Raw genomic sequence first — 22,750 nt, 5'->3', positions numbered from 1 at the left:
TCTGATGCTGCTTGGCCTGCTGTGTTTATCCAGCTCTACACCTTGTTACCTCAGATTCTCCAGCATCGGCAGTTCCTACTATCACCTGCTGCGAAGGCAGGTAATCAGGCCAGTAGCTGGCTAAGGCCCCGAAATGATGGTTAATTGACTATTTAAGGCCCTTTAATTGGTGACATGTTGGGAAGTTTGCCCACGAATCTTAGAACTTGATTACTCAGTTGGTGGCAAAGAGGTGGTGTCTCGCCAGAGATACTCAACTTTTACAGAGGGGGAAAGAATCCGCCCAAAGAATCCATTGTTCAACAGGATTACAACTTATTTTAGGAAAGCTGGAGGCTCCCACAGTGACTTTGCTTAATGAGAGATGAAACTTATCAACCAGAAGCTCTCAGCTTTGACCCGTGATCTGCACAGGGGTAGCCAAATCTCAGCCAATGCAGAAATACTGATGCTGTAATCATTCTCAGGATCCTAGGTTTCAAATAGGCTAAACCAGGTACTCGCTGCTGATTATCACCCAGTAATTGCTCCCAGTTAAATAAGCTGCTGACGTGGACTGCCAATACATCAATAACACACGAATTATACAGATTTTTGAACGTTATCCGAAGACTCCCCTGGGTGAACCCAAAGAAAGCAATCAAAGCTTTAAGTAGAAATGGAAAATAGGGAAAAAGCAGCTTATCTCAGCCAGCTTTTGGAATCCCATTGCATTTTCATCAGAAACCTGGTTCTTTTAAATTCAAGCTTCACTAAGCAGGAGTGAAGTAGGTGTCAGCAGGAATATAATGATTACCTTTGCGAGAAGCTTCATCTGTTGTATTGATAAACATATCCCTTGATGCATTAGCTGGGGCCACTTCTCTGGAATTAATGGTTTCTACTTCTCCTGAAAAATAAGTAGTATCAAAGCATAAGATTACATTACAGATGAAATTTCGTGTTAAGCATTCATAGCAAAAGTTAGCGTGCAACATGAGAGAATGGGACCCTCACCTATCAATCTGCATCAAAACATAGTGAAGCTGATTTTAACCCTAAATGCCCAATAAAAAAAAAGTGAAAATCACCAAGGTTATTTACCTGCTGTCAAAATGCAGAAAATCACCAACTATGATTTTCTTTATGCAGACATCTGGATGGCAAGGACATTTTCCAAATACATATTCAGATTTAAGCAGAAGGAATTGTTGTGGCTTTCCCTTCAGGCCAGAGAGAATCAGGATCAACAGGAAAGGAGTCCAGGCCTAAACAGGTAGTTTATTTTCTTTCCTCTGTACGTCCAGGAGGGAAAAGAATCCTTCTTTAAGCCTAATAGAGAACAAGTTAATGCTCCTGCCCCAGGAGCCCTCCCCCATCTCTGCCTCCTAAACCTCCTCCCTACTGCCCTGAATGCAGTGAAAGATTCACTGTTTCAAGGTACTGTTTTGATGAGCACAAAAAGCCATCACATCTGGCCATTGGTTATCCCTGAACCAATCCAGTGAGACCAAATATCTGACAGTTATTGCTGTTTGGGAGAACCTGCTGCTGTGTTTCTGACAATGTAGTGAATACACTTCACAAATAATTCATTGTAAAGTGTTTTGAGACCTCCAGAGATTGTGTATGATACTATATAAAGGCAGGTCCTTTCTTTTCTAAGATAACAAGGTGTAGAGCTGGATGAACACAGCAGGCCAAGCAGCATCAGAGAAGCATGAAAGCCGACGTTTCGGGTCTGGACCCTTCTTCAGAAAATTTCTTTTCTAACTTGAGTTTCAAATATATCATTGTATGTTGTTGAGTCAAGATCCTGGAATCATTGAACCTATAACCATCCCTAAAGCACTCAGGGATAGGTAGAAATGCAGTTTTATCCATGTTTCACTCATCATAAGAGTGCATGAAAAATATTGGGGTTGAGTTTCCAGATTAAAATTTGGTGAAGGAGGCAACCAATTTTATATCTTTGTTACTCAAAATTTTTAAAAATTCATTTATTTAACCTGTTTTTCTAATTGACCTGTTCAGAGATTTTATCACAAACCTCTGGCGCAGGTGGGACTTGAAACTGGGTCTCTCAGTCCAGGGTACAGACACTACCACTGTGCCACAAGAGGGAGCCTAGTCAATCAATTATGGCAAGATTATCAAGTGAAAGCACCTAATACCATATCGAATGGCCGGGCAGAAAGGTTTAGTGGCACACTGAAAATGTTTCACATACTTTGTACAAATAGTGTCAAGAGCATTGTCATTGCTGTGACTGGGACATAGGAAGGTACCAAAAATCTTGAAAATTCTCATCATTTTAATTACAATAATGCTGTTGACTGCATGGAATGTCAACTGGCAGGGAAACCTGATGAGTAAAATTTGTAAGCCACGACTCCAATACTATTCAGAAATCTCCACAGATTTGCAGCAAGGTTTGATGAGTTATGTTCACCAGTGTCCTGCACTGCTAAATGAGAACATCATGGATTAATTTTTGCTTTTTAGCAAAGCTAGCACATATTTGCATGTCCACTATTAAATCCTCTGCAAAATGGGTGCAGCATGCAGAAATCACTTTGAAATTTGAGTCCTGCCTTCCCAGGATTCATGGGGAAGTGACAAAATGTTTGTATCATTCAGTTCTTCAGATGGCTCCTGTCTGCAATTGTTCCCATTTTTCTTTGGAAGCCATAGCATCAGTAGTAGATGATCGGTAATGGTAATCATGACTCTAATAGATTGTCATAGAAGCTCGTTTGGTTTAATCATGATCATTTGAGAGGGAAATCTGCTGTCGTTAGCTGGTCTGACCTATGTGATTTCCCATTCGGTTGTATCAAATCACTACACAGAACTGTAATAAAACTAAAAGCCAAGGACCACCTATCATCACACAGTGGGAATATGCATCCCAGGCAACTCTGCAAAAACCTCTTCACCAACATCTGGAAACTTGTGTAAAAATTGGACAGGTGTTCCAGACCAGTCAAACACCACCCTGTTGTGGAGGGAGTGAATGTTGCAGCTAAAGGATGCAGAATTCCCAGCCTTTGACCATCCCTTGTAGCCGCAGTATTTATAACTGGTCCAGTTCACTTTCTGGTCAGTGGTAACCTGCAGGATGCTTCTAGATATGTCTTTCAGACTTGAATCATCTGCAACATATTGTTTTTGTTTTATTCAAGGTGACACTGACTCGTGTGCCTCAATCTGGTTAACTGGCTCTTCATGTGGCATCTTGTGAAATGCTTTTTAGAAATCAATATAGATATCATCATCCTATTCCCTTTCTTCATTACTCTGTCAAAAATATCGATTAGATTAATCATATAACAGTTTGCATCTTACAAATCTGTGCTGACTCTTAATTAAGTCAAAGCTCTTGAAGTGTCTGTTTTTGTATCCCCCATATATGGTTTCTAAAATCTTACCCACTAATGTTGAACTTACTAGCCTGTAGTTCCTAAAAAATGTCCTTCCTTGCATCTTTCTTCAACAAGAGTTTCACATTTGCCAAGTTTCTAAACCTCTAATACCAGGGGTCATGCATTTAAGGCGAGGGGGGAAAGTTCAAAGCAGATGTGAGGGCCAAGTATTTTTACACAGAGAGTGCTAGGAGTCTGGAACGCACTGCAAGGGGTGGTGGTGGAGGCTGATATTATAAGGTCATTTGAGGGACTTTTAGATAAGCACATAAATATGCAAGAAATGGAGGGATATGGATCAAGGGAAGGCAGAAGGGATTAGTTTAATTTGGTGTCATGTTTGGCACAACATTGTGGGCTGAAGGGCCCATTCCTGTGCTGTACTGAACTATGTTCTGTGTTCTAAGAGAAGCCTTTCCTTCAGCTACCTGTTATGTAAGTCTTTGAGAAGAGTCAATCTATCCATTATAAACAGAACTAACCTTTCCAATAAACACTGCCTGTGAATTTTCATGCCATCTATTACCTTTACTATCTCTATATCATCAATATTTTGTCAAAATCCTCTACAGCAGTTAGCAATAACATAAGATAGTCATCAAATACCCTTGTCCAGTGCCTCCAACCATTGAGATCACCCTCTTTGTCCCTATTAGGCTATATTCCAACTTGTATTACCAACTTACTATATACATTTGGGAGAAGATTTTTGTATTTAGGCTCACTTGCATTCTTTTCTCATACTGTCTTTTTGCCAGTCTTTTTTTTTCTTTATTTCCCCACTCAACCTATTGTTTTGACCTGGTTCTTTCTTGAAGAATTCATCAGATATGCACTTTACACACTGTTTTATTTCATCATTTTTTTTATTTCCCTCATCATCCAAAGAGCACAGACTTTGGTTTGCTTACCTTTCACCTTTGTTGGAATATACCTAGCTTCTAGGTGCAACATCTCCTCAATGTCACCAACTGTTCTGTTGCAGTTTTTCCTATCAGGTTTCAGTTCCATTTTACCCTGGCTAGTTCTTGTCATGTCCCATTGAAAATTACCCTCTTCGAATTTAGAAGCTGTACTTTAGATGCTGTGGTTGGTCCACTCGCCGAGCTGGTTCATTAGTTTGCAGACGTTTCATTACCCTGCTGGGTAACATCATCAGTGCAGCCTCCGATGAAGCACTGTTGTATTTTCCTGCCTGATATTTAAACTCCAGAGTTTAAATAACAAGCGGGAAAACACAATGGCGCTTCATTGGAGGCTGCACTGATGATGTTACCCAGCAGGGTAATGAAACGTCTGCGGAACAACAAACCAGGCGAACCAACCAAACACAACATCCACAACCCGAGCTACAAATCTGCTCAAGAACATTGTACTTTAGATTATTCCTTGCTCTTCTCCATTCCTGATCCAAATCTTAGGAAATGATGATCACTTTTCCAATTGCTCCCTACATGGACACTGGTCCACTTCATTTCCCAACACTAGATTGGGCAATATATTCTTCCTAGTTGGACAGGGAACGTATTGGTCAAGGAAGTTCTTCTGAATGCATTTCAGAAATTCCTAATTGTTATCCTTTTCTTCTCACATTATTCCAGCTAATAATAAGATCATTAAAATCCTCTAATATCACCATTCTATTCCAATCTGCAGCAAAGTCATACCTGACTTGAAACATTGGGTGGAATCTTATAGGGATCTGGGCGATGTGGTGTTTGGCAATATGTATGGCAGAATTAGACGAGAAATCCAGCACGGTTTATCTCGATATTGTGAGCATCTCACTCCAACTTTTATGATTGGACAAGTGACGTGGTGAGACTCCCCCCAGACAGCAGCAAGTTGCCAATTATTGCTGGTTAAACACCTTAATAAAGGCTCAAATCGCCTCATTAATATTCAGCTTTCTATTTTAGCAAATTCAACAAATAAGGAAGGGTCACCAGACCCGAAATGTTAACTCTGATTTTACTTCACTGATGCTGCCAGACCTGCTGAGCTTTCCCAGCAACTTCTGTTTTTGTTCCTGATTTACAGCATCCACAGCTCTTTTGGTTTTTATTCAGCAAATATCAAGACAACTTGACATAGAATGGAGAGTGGGTATCTGGTTGATTCAGCTCGTCACTTGCTCTGAATGATCTCCATGTTGTGTACGGCAAAACTACAGCTCAGGGCACAATACGGGACACACACACAGCCCTCATCCGCAGTGTGTGCCAACCCATCACAACTATTGGTGCAGCTCTACTCAACCAGGAAACACCAAGACTGGTTTGGTGAGAATGATCAGGAGATCCAGGAACTATTAATCTGGAAGTGCATGGCATTTCTGACTGTCAAACAGCAGCCACACTTGGAAGAGAAAATGTAGGCCTACAGGCGGCTGAAGGCAGATGTACAAAACCAGACCCGCAACATAAAGAACAGGCAGTGGTTGGAGAAAGCACTGGAGGCCCGAGGCTTATAGAGGAACTGTAGTGCTGTAATCATACACCCTTTGCTTTTCAACTTGTAACAGCTAATTGTGACCTTAAAGATATCTTCTGTTTCCAACACTTTAATGTTGATGACTCCACCTCCTTTCCTTCCTTTGTATCTTCTCTACACACTGTATCTGTGATTATTAATATTGAGTTCTCATCATTTTTCAGCTGTATTTCCTTTATTGCCAATGTATCATTATCCCTTGGAACTCGCCTACTTTATTCACACACTTTTTTACATATATCCACGTTAGTGACTGAGTGGCAGTCGAGAGGGAATAATTCTGGCCGTCAACGACATTAACTTCGACTCCGATTTCCTTGCCCATATCTAATCTGCTCCCATGGAACTTCATTGGACCTGGAGTCTATGTTGAGAACTCCCAGGGCAACTTCCTCCTGACTGTATACCACTGTGCCCCCATCTGAATTGGTTCTGTCCTATCGATAGGACAGGACATTGCCAGGATGATGATGGTTGTGTCTAGCACTTTGCCTGTAAAGTATGATTGAGGGAGTTGACAGTTCTCCCAATTTTGTTACAAATACCGAATGTTGGGAAGGAGTACTTTGCAGGGTTGAGTGAATGCTGTGCTATTAACATTTCCGGTGCTGAGGGCAATGCTGGTACGTCCAGTTTTATTCATAGAATCCCTACAGTGTGGAAACAGGCCATCGGCCCAACAAGTCCACACCACCCCTCTGAAGAGCATCCCACCCAGACCCATTCCCCTAATTTCCCATGTCTAACCCACCTAACCTAAACATCCCTGGGCACTATGGGCAATTTAGCATGGCCAATCCACCTAACCTGCACACCTTTGGACTGTGAAGGAAACCAGAGCACCTGGAGGAAACCCATGCAGACACAGGGAGAAAGTGCAAACAGTTGCCTAAGGCTGGAATTGAACCCAGGTCCCTGGCGCTGTGAGGCAGCAGTGCTAACTACTGAGCCACCATGCTGCCCTTTTCAACTTTTCTGTAAACATTTGGTGCAACTGAGTGGCTTGCTGGGCTATTTCAAAGCGTACTTAAGAGTTAAATGCATATTTTGGATCTGAATAACACAGGTGAGAATGGCACATTTCCTTCCCCAAAGGGATTAATGAACTAGTCTGATCGTTTCACAGTCATGTCTCATGTGAGAATCATTAACCAAGATAGTACAATTTACCAAAACATGCATAATTGGAGAAATTATCAACAATATTGAACATTTTATAACTTACCTTCGCATGAATCGGAATGACCACAAATTGAACAAATTAACAGGTAAATGATATTTCAAGTGAAAAGGATAAATTTAACTTTAAATAGTCAACACATCAAAGGTACATTTTCTACATTCACAAGCATTCCTCTTTAGCATGGATGGCATTTCGTTACACACTTCCACACTTGTTCTTTGTCCATGCAGAGTAGGATGGAAGTTCAATCTAACAACAGTTTTCATCTCTGAGTTTCATGGGTCTAATTATCATTTGAAAGACATACTTCTACAACCTGCTGTCCCTTGGGTTATGACAGTTATAGAAACCAAGAACAGTGCAGCACAGGAACAGGCCCTTCAGTTCACAAAGCTCATGGAGACACATGACAACTTTCTAAACTAAAATCCTTTTGCCTCCACTCTATCTGTATTCCTCTATTCCCTGCATATTCATGTATCTGGAACCAAAAAAAAGTTGCTGGAAAAGCTCAGCAGGTCTGGCAGCATCAGTGGAGGAGAAAACAGAGTTAACGTTTCGGGTCCAGTGACCCTTCCTCAGAACTGATGGTGGCTAGGAAAACGTCAGTTTATATGCAGAAAATAGCGAGGTGGGTGGGGTAGGGAGTAAACGATAGGACAGAGCCCAAAGAGAGAGAAAGACAGTTGGACAGACAAAGGAGTTGCTAACGATCAGGCTGGGAGGGTGAATAGTTGTTAATGGGGACTGTTAGTGACTAACAACAGGGGGTGTGTAATGGCAGGTTATGTGGTAACAAGGCCTGGTGTGTGGGGTGGGGGGCTGGGACATGGGAGAGTTTAGGCCCTAAAATTATTGAACTCAATATTGAGTCTGGAGGGCTGTAGGGTCCCCAAGCGGAAAATGAGGTGTTCCTCCAGCTTGCGCTGGGCTACTCTCCCATGTTCCAGCCCCCCGCCCCCGAAATGTTAACTCTGTTTTCTCCTCCACAGATGCTGCCAGACCTGCTGAGCTTTTCCAGCAACTTTGTTTTTGTTCCTGATTTACAGCATCCGCAGTTCTTTTGGTTTTTATTCATGTATCTGTCAAGATGCCTCTTAAACATTGCTGAAGAAGGGTCCCCGAAACATCAGCTTTCCTGCTCCTCTGATGCTGCTTGGCCTGCTGTGTTCCTCCAGCTCCACACCTTGTTATCTCTTAAACATTGCTATTGTATTCACCTCCACCACCTCCTCTGGCAGCACATTTCAGACACTTACCATCCTCTGTGCGAAAAACTTACCCTTCACATCTCCTCCAAACTTTGACCCCTTCACCTTAAACTTATGTCCCCTTGCAATTGACATTTCTATCCTGGGAAACTACTCTGACTATCCATTCTATCCATGCCTCTCATAATCTTGTAAACCTCTACCACGTCGCCCCTCAGCTTCCGACATTCAAGTGAAACCAAAACCAATTTTACCAACCTCTCCTTATAGCTAACACTCTCCAAACCAGATAACACCCTGGTAAACCATTTCTGTACCCTCTCCAAAGCCTCCACATCCTTCTGGTAGTGTGGCTACCAGAACTGTACACAATCTTCCAAAGGTAGCCTAATTAATGTTCTATACAGCTGCAACATAACAATTTTTACACTCTGAGCCTGACCGATAAAGGCCTGCATGCCATGTCTCTTCTTGACCACCTTATCCACTTGCGTTGCCACTTTCTGGGGACTGTGGACCTGAACACCTCGATCCTCCTGTACTATGTGTTAATGCTTCTCAGGGCTCTGTCATTTACTATATACTTCTGCCCAATAGACTTTCCAAAATGCATCATGTCGCATTTGTCCAGATTAAATTTCATCTATCATTTCTCTGTCCAATTCTCCAGCTGGTCTATATCCTGCTGTATTCTTTGGTAATCCTCCACACTATTCGCAGCTTTCACAATCTTTGTGTCACCCACTAACTTACTAATCAGGCCACCTATATTCTCCTCCAATTCATTTACATACATTACAAACAACAGGGTTTCCAGCAATGACCCCTTTAGAACACCACAGGTCACAGATCTCCAGTCAGAAAAATACCCTTCCTCTGCTACTCTCTGTCTTCTGTGACCAAACCAATTCTGCATCCATCTGACCAGCTCACTGTGGATTTTTAAAAAAATTATTTATTTGTGGGATGTGCGTGTTGCTGGCTGGCCAGCATTCCTTGCACATCCCTAGTTGCCCTTGAGAAGATGGTGGTGAGATGCCTTCTTGAACCACTGCAGTCCTCCTGCTGTGGGTTGACCCACAATGCCCTTAGGGAGGGAATTCCAGGATTTTGACCCAGCGACAGTGCGAGAACAGCAACATTTTTCCAAGACAGGATGGTGAGTGAGTTGGAGGGGAACTTGAAGGTGGTGGTGTTCCCAAGTGTCTGCTGCCCTTGTCCTTGTAGATGGAAGTGGCCGTGGGTTTGGAAGGTGCTGCCTGAAGATCTTTGGTGAATTTCTGCAGTGCATCTTGTAGATAGTACACACTGCTGCTACTGAGTGTCGGTGGTGGAGGGAGTGGATGTTTGTGGATGTAGTGCCAATCAAGCGGCTGCTTTGTCCTGGATTGTGTCAAGCTTCTTGAGCGTTGTTGGGGCTGCACCCATCCAGGCAAGTGGGGAGTATTCCACCACACTCCTGACTTGTGCCTTGTAGACAGTGGGCAGGCTTTGGGGAATCAGCCCAGGGATTGCTCCTCTGGGCCGCGTGGAATATCTCGAATTTATAGGCAAAGTGGTAGAATGAAGGTGAAGTTACGAAGGGAGCTTCGTGGCACCTACCTGTTTGTGCATTGTAAATGGTCATGAAGAAGCCTCCCCCAATCCCCATGCTGTGCGTATTCATGAGTCCAACACAGAGCAAGCTGGCAATGACAGCATCCACAGCGGATGCATTCTGCCTCAGAATATCCCTGCAATGAAATCAGTGTGACATTTATAAACACAGGAATAAGAGGAGGCCATTCAGACCATCGTGTCTGTTCTGCAAATCAATTAGATCATGGTTAACCTTAACCCTAAAGTCTCTGTGATGAAATCAGTGTGCAATGCTTAATTTGTCTGTAGAGCTGTCGGGAAACAAGCTGCTTCCTGTTCTATGTCAACCTAAATAAATCACTGCCTCAATAACAATGTCATGGGAAAAATACAATACTAAACGACATGAATGAGCAGATCCTCAGTTGTGACCCATACTGTACTGACGTTGTTACAAAAGTGTTTTTTATTTAATATTGCTTAGAGGACATAGGTTTTGAAGGATTGTGGAAATTTGAATTATTTCAATGTTAGTGCAAACAGTAAAACAAAAGATAATTGAAAGTTCACTTTGGACTTTGGGGATTTTTTAAAGAAGGTTTCCTAGAAGTCACCTGACTGCTGATAAATAATTGTTTTGCTGTGGACTTCTGCTAGGATTTGTTTTTGAACAGTGGCTGGCTTAGAGATGTTAATGTTATATCTGGTTCAGTTGAATGGAAGCCTACTAAGAACAAAAACAGAAATTGCTGACAAAATTCAGCAGATCTGGCAGCATCTGTGCAAAGAAAGTAGAGTTAACATCACTGGACTCGGAGATAGTAGGAACTGTCGATGCTAGAGAATCTGAGACAACAAGGTGTAGAGCTGGATGAACACAACAGGCCAAGCAGCATCAGAGGAGCAGGAAGGCTGACGTTTCAGGTCTAGACCCTTCTTCAGAAATGGGGGAGGGGAAGGGGATTCTGAAATAAATAGGGAGAAAGGCGAAGCTGGATAGAAGATGGATAAAGGAGAAGATTGGTGGAGAGGAGACAGACAGGTCAAGGAGGCGGGGTTGGAGCCAGTAAAGGTGAGTGTAGGTGGGGAGTTATGGAGGGGATAGGTCAGTCCAGGGAGGACGGACAGGTCAAGGAGGCGGGATGAGGCTAGTAGGTAGGAGATGAGGGTAGGGCTTGAGGTGGGAGGATGGGATAGGTGGGAGGAAGGACAGGTTAGGGAGGTGGGTACGAGCTGGGCTTATTTTGGGATGAGGTCGGGAGAGAGGAGATTTTGAAGCTTGTGAATTCCACATTGATACCATTGGGCAGCACCGTTCCCAAGCAAAATATGAGGTATGTTCCTGCAACCTTCAGGTGGCATTGTTGTGGCACTGCTGGAGGCCCAGGATGGACATGTCATCCAAGGAGTAGGGGGGGGAGTTGAAATGGTTTGCGAATGGGAGGTGCAGTCGTTTGTCGCAAAACAAGCATAGGCATTCCACAAAGTGGTTCCCAAGTCTCTGCTTGGTTTCCCCAATGTAGAGGAGGCCACAACGGGAACAGCGGATACAGTATACCACATTAGCAGATGTGCAGGTGAACATCTGTTTAATGTAGAAGGTCTTCTTAGGGCCTGGGATGGGGGTGAGCGGGGAGGTGTAGGGGCAGGTGTAGCACTTCCTGCGGTTGCGGGGAAATGTGCCGGGGGTGGTGGGGCTGGTGGGGAGTGTGGAGCGGACAAGGGAGTCACGGAGAGAGTGGTCCCTCCGGAAAGCAGATAAGGGTGGGGAGGGAAAAATGTCTTTGGTGGTGGGGTCGGATTGCAGATGGCGGAAGTGTCGGAGGATGATGCATTGGATCCGGAGGTTGGTGGGGTGGTACGTGAGGACGAGGGGGATGCTGTGTTGGTTGTTATTGCGGGGAGTGGATGTGAGGGATGAGTTGCAGGCAATGCGAGAGACACAGTCGAGGGCGTTTTTGACCACTGTGGAGTGGAAGTTGCAGTCCTTGAAAAACGAGGACATCTGGGATGTCCAGGAGTGGAATGCCTCATCTCGGGAGCAGACGCGGCAGAGGCGGAGGAATTGGAAATAGGGGATGGCCTTTTTGCAGGAAGGTGGGTGAGAGGAGGTGTACTCTAGGTAGCTGTGGGAGTCGGTAGGCTTGAAATGGATATCGGTTTCCAGGTGGTTGCTAGAGATGGAAATAGAGAGGTCCAGGAAGGAGAGAGAGGTATCAGAGATGGTCCAGGTGAACTTAAGGTTGGGTGGAAGGTGTTAGTGAAGTGGATGAACTGTTTGAACTCCTCTTGGGAGCACGAGGCGGCGCCGATACGGTCATCGATGTAACGGATGAAGAGGTGGGGAATAGGGCCAGTGTAGCTTTGGAAGAGGGATTGTTCCATGTATCCTACAAAGAGGCAGGCACAGCTTGGGCCCATGCGGGTACCCATGGCCACCCTCTTTGTCTGTAGGAAGTGGGAGGAATGGAAGGAGAAGTTGTTAAGGGTGAGGACGAGTTCAGCTAAGCGGATAAGAGTGTCAGTGAAGGGGGACTGGTCAGGCCTGCGGGACAGGAAGAAGCGGAGGGCCTTTAGGCCATCTGCATGGGGAATGCAGGTGTATAGGGACTGAACATCCATGGTAAAGATGAGGTGTTGGGGACCAGGGAATCGGATATTTTCCACCTACGTCCGTGACACCACCCATGCCCTCCACCTCCTCCAAAACTTCCGATTCCTCCAAAACTTTCCAAGTCCCGCATGGTGTGTTGCCTGCCCAGTGCCAGGGTGCAGGACATCTCTGACCGGCTTGAAAGGATATTGGAGCGGGAGGGGGAGGATCCAGTTGTTGTGGTCCACGTTGGGACTAACAACATAGGCAAGGCTAGGATGGAGGACCTGTTTGGGGATTATCAAGCACTAGGAACGAAATTAAGGAACAGGTCCTCGAGGGTCATAATCTCTGGATTACTGCCCGAGCCATGTGCAAATTGGCTTAGGGATAAGAAAATTAGGGAAGTAAACACGTGGCTAAGGGAGTGGTTTGGTAAAGAGGGATTCCATTTCATGGGGCATTGGCATCAGTTTTGGAACCGGAGGGATCTGTACCGATGGGACAGTCTCCACCTGAACCGATCTGGAACCAGTGTTCTTGCGAAAAGGATAAATAGGGTGGTCACTAGGACTTTAAACTAGTGAGTTGGGGGGAAGGGAAAGGGAAAACGACAGGGAGTATGATGGTAAATAAAAAGGTAAGCAGCAGGTTAGCATGTGTGCAGGAGGGTTTAAGTTCAAGGTAGACTATGAAAGAAGCAAAAAGGAAGGATAACTCAGGAGATATTATTAGAGATGTTGGAAATCATGAGGGTAAGAAAGCTAGCATAAAGGCACTTTACCTGAATGCTTGTAGCATTCGTAACAAGGTTGATGAGTTAACGGCACAAATCATCGCGAATGAATATGATTTGGTAGCCATTACGGAGACATGGTTACAGGATGGTCACAACTGGGAGTTAAATATCCAAGGGTACCAGACTATTCGGAAGGACAGACAGGAAGGTAAGGGAGGTGGTGTAGCTCTGATATTCAAGGACAACATCAGGGCAGTGCTGAGAGATGATATAGGTTCGATGGAGAATGAAGTTGAATCCATTTGGGTGGAAATTAGAAATTCTAAGAGGAAAAAGTCACTGATAGGTGTAGTCTATAGGCCACCAAATAATAACATCACATTGGGGCGGGCAATAAACAAAGAAATAACTAATGCCTGTAAAAATAGTACGGCAATTATCATGGGGGATTTTAATCTACATGTAGATTGGTCGAACCAGCTCGGTCAGGGTAGCCTTGAGGAGGAGTTCGTTGAGTGTATCCGTGATAGTTTTCTTGAACAGTATGTAATGGAACCGACGAGGGAACAAGCTATCCTAGACCTGGTCCTGTGTAATGAGACAGGAATAATTAATAACCTCATAGTTAGGGATCCTCTTGGAAGGAGTGATCACAGTATGGTTGAATTTAGAATACAGATGGAGAGTGTGATGATAAAATCCAATACCAGGGTCCTGTGCTTGAACAAGGGGAACTACAATAGAATAAGGGAGGACTTGGCTAAAGTAGACTGGAGACAAAGATTTTATGGTGGGACAGTTGACGAGCAGTGGAGGGCTTTCAAAGCAATTTTTCAAAGTGTTCAGCAAAAGTATATTCCAGTGAAAAGGAAGGACTGTAAGAAAAGGGGTAATCTGCCATGGGTGTCTAAAGAAATAAGGGAGGCTATCAAATTGAAAGAGAAGGCATACAAATAAAAACAGCATGAAACTAGAAGATTGGGAAAACTTTAAACGTCAACAGAAAGCCACAAAAAGAACTATAAAGAAAAGTAAGATAGAACATGAGAAAAAACTAGCACAGAATATAAAGACAGATAGCAAAAGTTTCTATAAATATATAAAATGAAAAAGAGTGGCTAAAGTAAACGTTGGCCCTTTCGAGGATGAGAAGGGGAATTTAGTTATGGGATATGATGAAATGGCCAAGGCATTGAACAGGTATTTTGTATCGGTCTTCACAGTGGAGGACACTAATAACATGCCAGTAATTGACAAAGAGACGAAGGTAGGTGAGGACCTGGAAACAATCATTATTACGGAAGAGGTAGTGTTGGACAAGCTAATGGAGCTAAGGATTGATAAGTCTCCTGGCCCTGATGGAATGCATCCCAGGGTACTAAAAGAGATGGCGGGAGAAATAACAGGTGCACTGGCGGTAATTTTCCAAAATTCGCTGGACTCTGGGGCAGTCCCAGCAGATTGGAAAACAGCAAATGTGATGCCACTGTTTAAAAAGGGAAGTAGACAAAAGATGGGGAATTATAGACCGGTTAGCTTAACCTCTGTAGTGGGGAAGATGCTTGAGTCTATTATCAAGGAAGAAATAGCAAGGCATCTTGATAGAAATTGTCCCGTTGGGCAGATGCAGCATGGGTTCATGAAGGGCAGGTCATACTTGACAAATCTTTTGGAATTCTATGAAGACATTACGAGCGAGGTGGACAATGGGGACCCACTGGATGTGGTGTACCTAGATTTCCAAAAGGCCTTTGACAAGGTGCCGCACAAGAGGCTACTGCATAAGATAAGGATGCATGGCGTTAAGGGTAAAGTATTAGCATGGATAGAGGATTGGTTGACTAACAGGAAGCAAAGAGTGGGGATAAATGAGTGCTATTCTAACTGGCAGTCAGTGACTAGTGATGTGCCTCAGGGATCGGTGTTGGGACCGCAATTATTTACAATTTATATAGATGATTTGGAGCTGGGGACCACGTGTAGGGTGTCAAAGTTTGCAGATGACACTAAGATGAGTGGCAAAGGATAGTGTGCAGAGGACTGTGAAACTTTGCAGAGGAACATAGATACATTGAGTGAGTGGGCAAAGGTATGGCAGATGGAATACAATGTAAATAAATGTGAAGTCATGCATTTTGGTAGGAGTAATAGTAAAAAGGATTATTACTTGAATGGTAAAAAGTTGCAGCATGCTGCTATGCAGAGGGACCTGGGTGTCCTTGTGCATGAATCACAGAAGGTCTGCAGGTACAACAAGTAATTAGGAAGGCAAATGGAATTTTGTCCTTCATTGCTAAAGGGATTGAGATTAAAAGCAGGGAGGTTATGTTGCAGCTGTACAAGGTGCTGGTGAGGCCACACCTGGAGCACTGTGTGCAGTTTTGGTCTCCTTACTTGAGAAAGGATGTACTGGCACTGGAGGGGGTGCAAAGGAGGTTCACTAGGTTGATTCCGGAGTTGAGGGGGTTGGCTTATGAGGAGAGACTGAGTAGATTGGGATTATATTCATTGGAATTCAGAAGATTGAGGGGGGATCTTATAGAAACATATAAAATTACGAAGGGAATAGATAAGATAGAAGTAGAGAGGATGTTTCCAATGGCAGGTGAAGCTAGGACAAGAGGGCATAGTCTCAAGATTAGAGGGAGCAGATTTAGGACTGAATTGAGAAGGAACTTCTTCACCCAGAGGGTTGTAAATCTATGGAATTCCTTGCCCAGTGAAGTAGTTGAAGCTACTTCAGTAAACGTTTTTAAAGATAAGGTAGATTTTTTTTGAACAATAAAGGAATTAAGGGATACGGTGAGAATGCGGGTAAGTGGATCTGAGTTCACGAAAAGATCAGCCATGATCTTATTGAATGGCGGAGCAGGCTCACAGGGCCGGACGGCCTACTCCTGCTCCTAGTTCTTATGTTCTTATGTTCACCTGCACATCTGCTAATGTGGTATACTGTATCTGCTGTTCCCGTTGTGGCCTCCTCTACATCGGGGAAACCAAGCGGAGACTTGGGAACCGCTTTGTGGAACATCTACGCTCGGTTCGCGACAAACGACTGCACCTCCCAGTCGCAAACCATTTCAACTCCCCCTCCTACTCCTTGGATGACATGTCCATCCTGGGCCTCCAGCAGTGCCACAACGATGCCACCTGAAGGTTGCAGGAACAGCACCTCATATTTCACTTGGGAAACCTACAGCCCAATGGTATCAATGTGGACTTTAGAAGCTTCAAAATCTCCCTGCCCCCGACCTCATCCCAAAACCAGCCCAGCTCGTACCCGCCTCCCTAACCTGTCCTTCCTCCCACCTATCCACTCCTCCCACCTCAAGCCCCACCCCCATCTCCTTCCTACTAGCCTCATCACTGGACTCAAATTGTTTCTCCAGCAATTTTTGTTTTTGTTTCAGATTTCCACCTATAACCTCTTTAGTGATCGATGCTAACATGTTCCCCACAACAGCCGTCAAGCTAATAAACCCACAGTTACCTGTTTCCTCCTCCTTGGTTATATTTACTATTTGCCAGTCTGATGGAAACTTTTCCCGAATTTAACAGGTTTTGGAAAATCAACACCAGTGCATCTATTATCTTATCCACCACTTCTTCTCAGAGACCAGGATGTAGATGTATCCAGAGGCTTGTCATTCTGCAGCTGCAGCAGTTTGCTTCGTACTATTTTCCTGGTGACTGTAATTTCACTAAGTTCCTCTCCCCCTTCCACCTGCTGATTTATGGCTATTATTAGAATGTTTTTTGGATCCTCTATAGTGAAGATAGAATCAAAATATTTGCTCATTTCAGCTGTCATTTCCTTATTATCTACAATTAGCTTCCCATTGTTGCTGTATACAGGACAAACACTCACTTTACATATCCTTTTCCTTTTAAATACATCACAGTCACAGAGTCAGACAGGTTCAATTCATCCCTGCCGACCACGTTTCCCAAACTGAACTAGTCCCATTTGCCTGCATTTATTTGACATCCCTCTAAACCTTTCTTGTTCATGTACCTGTCCAAAAGTCTTTGAAATGTTGTAATTGTACCTGCATCTACCACTTCCTCTGGCAGTGCATTCCAAATAATGATAACCCTCTGTGTGAAAAAGTTGCCTCTCAGGTTCCTTTTAAATTTTTCACCTCTCACCTTAAAATTATGCCCTCCAGTTTTGGACTTCCCTACGAATACCCTTGCTATTCACCTTTTCTGTGCCCCTCATGATTTTATAAACCTCTATAACCTCCTATATGCTCCAATGAATGAAGACCCAGCCTATCCAGCCTCATTTCATAACTCAAACCCTCCAGTCCCAACAACATCCTGGTAAATCTTTTCCTCACCATCTCTAATTTAATAATACCCTTCCTATGGCAGGGTGACCAAAACTGTACACAGTACTCCAAAACTGGCCTAACCAATGTTGTGTACAACTGCAACACAACGTCCCAACTCCCATTCTAACCAATCATTTGATCTGCTGCTCATCCTGTACAGTTATATGATTTTACCTTTATGTGATACTTTCCCTAACTTATTTAATTAATCACAGATAGTGGGTCCTCCCTTTAGAACTGTTTTTTACAGTATGAATGCATTTATTCTGAATATTCTAAATATCCCCTGAAATGTCTGCCATTGCATATCTATTGATCCATCCCCAGTCTAGAATGCTAGCTCTGCTTTCATGCCCACATGGTTGTCCTTATTTAAATTTAAAAATTAGTCTTCCCCCTTTCAAAAACAAAAATAGAAATTGCTGGAAAAGCTCAACAGGTCAGGCAGCATCTGGGAAGAGAAATCAGAGTTAACGTTTTGGGTCTGGTGACCCTTCCTCAGAATTGATGGTAGCTAAGAAAATATTGGTTAATATGCAGAAGATAGGGTGGCGGCAGCGGGTAAGGTGTAAACGATATGTAAGCACAAAGAGAGAGAAGACAGTTGGACAGACAAAGGAGTGGATAACGATTTGGCTGGGAGAGTGAATAGCTGATAATGGGGACTGTTAGTGGCTAACAATGGGTTGTGTGTAATGGCAGGCTATGTGATAACACGGCCTGGTGTGTGGGGGTTTGGGTAAGGACATGGGAGAGCTCAAGCCCTAAAGTTGTTGAACTCGATATTGAATCCAAAAGGCTGTTGAGTTCCTAAGTGGAAAACGAGTTGCTGTTCTTCCAGCGAAGCTCTTGCGCTGAGCTTCGCTGGAGCGCTGCAGCAAGCCTGAGAGAGAGGTGTTGGCCAAGGAACAGGGTGGCGTGTTAAAGTGGCAGGCAACTGGAAGCTCCCTTTCAAATTGGGTGTAACATTTAATCAGATGATGATTGTTGCTACTTAACAATGCCTTTACTCTACCCTTTGAGGAATTAATCTTGTCACATTACACAACACCAGGTCTAATCTGAACTGCTCTCCGGATGGATCCAGAATGTGGTCCGCTAGGAAATGATCTCAAAGATATTTCATGAACTCCTTATCCAGATCTGATTTTTCCAGTATATATATATTAAAGTCACCCCATGGCTATTGCTATCCCCTTACCACAACCACTCAACATTTCTGCTTGCTTACTTCTTCCTATATCATGGCTATGGTTGGGGGAAGTGGGAAGTGGGAACCACTCTGTCTACTGACTCCTTTCTCCCACTAATCTTCATCTCCACCAAGGTGATTCTACACCCTGATCTCCTGAATCAAGGTAATCTCTAACTATTGTACCAATGCCTTCATTGGTTAACAGTACTGTTTCTCCACCAATACCAAACTTTTCTGATTATTCTTAACTATACCCGCGATATTCAGGATCTAATGTTTGTCATCCTGCAGCCACATTTCTGGAATGGTATCGGATGACATTTATTTACTTCAATATGCACAATTACTTTTTTTTATGAATTCTATGCACATTTTGCTACAGAGCCTTTAGTTCTGTCTTTTTGTTGTAATGTCTAGTCTTGACTGTTGGTGTATTCCCAGATTTTTTTTCTCTCTCTGCCCCTTCCTGCCATTCTCTAACCTTCAATTCCCATTTTACCATTTTCCTGTCTCACCTTGTTTACCCTTTGATATATCACATCTTTCCACTGCTCACAATTTCCTCAGAACAGTTTTGAGGAAGGGTCACGCAACCCAAAATGTTTACTCTGATTCCTCTCCACAGATGCTGTTAGGCCTGTTGAACTTTTCCAGCAATTTCCATTTTTGATCCTAAGAGATGTGACTGCCTTCTGATACAAAAAAATCTGCGTAACTTTTCCCTTCCCGATGTGTCGTAATGTGTTTAGTTTAACCTCCAGCTAATAAAGTCTGAACCGAAGCTGTTTGAACAAACAGTTGCAGCAGACATATTTTTCCTGGATTACAGTCGTATTCAGAAACTCCCAGATGCTGCAGTGTTGACACATTATCTGTTCAGCTATTCTAAATATGTTAAATTATTTGGTCATATCATTCACTTATTTATGTTGCTCGTTTTATATAATTTCAATAAATGGTGAACAGTGCATCTTTGAAAAACTGGGACTGCTGTTCTGTCGAACAAAGTTTATGATTTGAGGCCATTCTACCCTTAGTGCCTATTCTGGCACTTTCAACAAGTTAGCCAATTATCCTGATCTTTTCCCGTGGCTCTACAATTTATTCCCCTTCAGTTATAAATACAATTCTTTTTTGAAGGTTCATATTGAATCTGCTTGAATGCTTTCAGGCTATGCATTCCAGATCATAACCACTAGCTGTATAAAATAATGCCCCTCAGGTAATTGGTGTTTACAGTTATAAAGGGATGGGACAGAATAAACAGTGATTGTGGGATCTGGAATGGAAGGACAGATAGAAATAAATCTAAAAGATCAGGAGAAACTGTTTAATATGGTGGGTTGTAAACTGCTGGAATGAATTACCAGGGTTATTAGCTAACACCAAGATCATATAATCATTTAAGAAGAGATTAGATAGTTGGTTGATGTAATAAAATACGAAAGGGCCACATGAGATCAGAAACAAAAGCCATGTGAAGAATAATCATTAACATGAACTGGTTTGGCTGGACAGCCTGTATCCTGTGTTTTCCACTATTCCTCTGACAGATAATGTGAACCAAGGCTCTTTAACAGATACTCACCGGCCAATCTCTGAACATCTCCCTGCATCTGTAGCAATAGCAGCTCTCTCAAAGGAATACGCTGGCACTTCCCTGGCCTTCAGCCCAAAGTACAGGCCCAGGGAGAGGGTGAGGGCCAATAGTATCACAACTACGAGCACAGTGACTCCTTTGGCTCCTTTATTCATTTTTCTAGTGAAGAAAAAGTAACATTCAGGTCTGGATGTGATCTCCAAGAAAGTGTCAGAAATGGTTATCATGACATCAGCTCAAAAAATAGAGTAGAACACTTGAAGGATACAAATCCGCTATTCTGTAACATAATAAAGCTGTTTAAAAACATTAGTCAGATAATTAACAAGTTTAAAATTCTGTTCTTAATTTCTTTCACAAGGTCTAAAGAAATCATTTGTATGGGTTGTTAATGGGTTCCATTCTTGAGTTCTTTCACAAGTCGATTTCTATGCAAGTCGGAACAGAATACAGGAAAATACAAAACAACTGTTCAGAAGTATGATTAAATGTTCATATGTCACATCTTTAAAATTATTATTAAGACACCCTGTGTAGGATTGTGATCGTAAGTACGAGTGTTCATACGTTGGAAGTTTGTAAATCAGGGACCCGCTTGTGTATGCCATTTTGTTTGGCCTTATCTGCACCAAATACTAAAAGAATTGGACAAAATGAAGCAATGATTTATCTTCAGCTATTGCTCTTCACAACCTCAGGACATGCCAAAATGCTTTGCATTCAATGTAGCATTTTTAAAGTGTAGTCACCATTTTAAAGTGTAGTAATTTTAAAAATGCAGCAGGCAAATCAAGTACAAGGTCCCACAAGTGGCAATCAGATAATGATTAGATTATCTGTTGGCATTGGAAAGGTTACCAGGGAGAGTGAGCATTGTGTCAAAATAGAACTTGTTCAAGTGTTAGTGTCATGACATCTTAATTGATATCAGTGAACTTAACCAGGGAATTGTACAGGATAGGTAGTTCACTAGATACTGCATTCTTAGTTATAAAAAGACGTTCTCCAGCTATTTCATATGGAATTACAACTCTGTTTATTGACCTCAAAGTGTTGTCATACAAAACTTAAAGCAAGTAATACTTCTATTTTCTTAAACATTGTTTAAGAACTCACTAATTAGTATTGTGTTATTGAGTTGTTTTCCCAACGCAAAGTTATCACTTTCATGCAGGATGGGTAAACAAATTAGGTTCAGTTTACTTGAAAGTTTAAGATAAATTTTCTCATCAGAACAGAATGATTACAGAGGTTCAATACTTAGAGGACGTTACAAAGAAATATGGTGACACATCCTTACTTTAACAGGCTGCAACTCCGACTCCTGCTGGTCACAATGTCTCATTCTGGTCCCTACCTCATTGACATATTCAGCCCTTAAAGCAGTATAACAGCATGAAATCAGGGTAGCCACAAATATTTTTACACCAAAATAAGAATGGAAAATTTTAAGAGTCTAAGAATTTATATAATGTGTTAATATTTTAACAATTCATTTAAGATTCTGTGAAAGTATAACCCTCCTGAGATCTAGCTTTCACACATTGATGTTCTTGACTTGCAACTGCATTGTGATCTCTGAGTGTTGGCAGTGTTGGTTGTTGTTATGCTGGTTTTCCTCACCTCTATTTTGTGAGTGTGTCTTTGAGTATATTCTACGCACAATTAAAATACTGTGCAGTACCCAGAGCTGGCTTGTGCCCCTTCTCAGTGTTGCTTCATTGTTGTGACTTAATAGGACCTACATCACTGAATACATTGTATAGCTCTGTGGGTAACTGGGTTCCCTGGCTTGGGAAAGTTGTCTTAAATTGCCATCCAACCATGATCTTTCCTGATGATGATAAATCCATATTAGGTGTAGTGTAGCAATACAAAATCCCTGCTTCTTTAACCTGCCTTTCATAATAAGTGTTTTAGCTGTGCGAGCCATTTGCCTGGTGAATCCATTGGATCTGGAGTAATGTGGTGAGGCCGTTACATGGCTAATGCACCATTTGGTACACATATTTATAAAACGTTGGCAGTTTATTGTGGCCCATTGTCTGATATGATCTCTTCAGACGTACTGAATACTGAGGCTGAGTGTGGGGGCAAACAAAAAAGTGGGAGCAAAGTCTGCTGTGGACAGAGTGTGACTATGTTGTTCTCAGCACATGAAGTATTCAGGGGAAGGTAAAACCAAATTGTAGCATTGGACGAGCAGTAAGTTCTGGTCACCATTGGGACCTTTCGGGCTTTTAACTTCCAGGCGTATATTTGAAAGGTGTTTGGCCAGCAGTTCACTCTCTGCCACCCAGAACCATTACTCAACCACTAAACATCACCATTGGAGATGTCAGAGAACAAGTAAAGGCAATGCCATGCTTTAGCAACACCTCTGCATAAGTTCTCTTGAAGGCTGTCCTAGAGAGAAG

At 42.8% G+C, this 22,750-nt stretch overlaps 1 protein-coding gene across 1 annotated transcript in view; it reads right to left on the bottom strand.

Moving 5' to 3' along the window:
* Positions 1–20,488, bottom strand: part of ggt1b (gamma-glutamyltransferase 1b) — a 71,816-nt gene extending 51,328 nt beyond the window's left edge. Inside the window, exons 1-3 of the mRNA XM_048611686.1 lie at positions 20,322–20,488; positions 9,894–10,024; positions 797–889 (exon numbers count right to left, since the gene is read on the bottom strand). Of these exons, the coding sequence (XP_048467643.1) occupies positions 797–889; positions 9,894–10,024; positions 20,322–20,488 (391 nt within the window). The remainder of the gene's footprint in view (positions 1–796; positions 890–9,893; positions 10,025–20,321) is intronic.
* Positions 20,489–22,750: the final 2,262 nt, after the last annotated feature.

The sequence above is a fragment of the Rhincodon typus genome, chromosome 24, assembly GCF_021869965.1.
Source record: "Rhincodon typus isolate 14 chromosome 24, sRhiTyp1.1, whole genome shotgun sequence".
Classification (NCBI taxonomy): domain Eukaryota; kingdom Metazoa; phylum Chordata; class Chondrichthyes; order Orectolobiformes; family Rhincodontidae; genus Rhincodon; species Rhincodon typus.
Note: the sequence above shows the minus strand (reverse complement) of the source record. Positions and strands in the feature narration are given on the sequence as shown.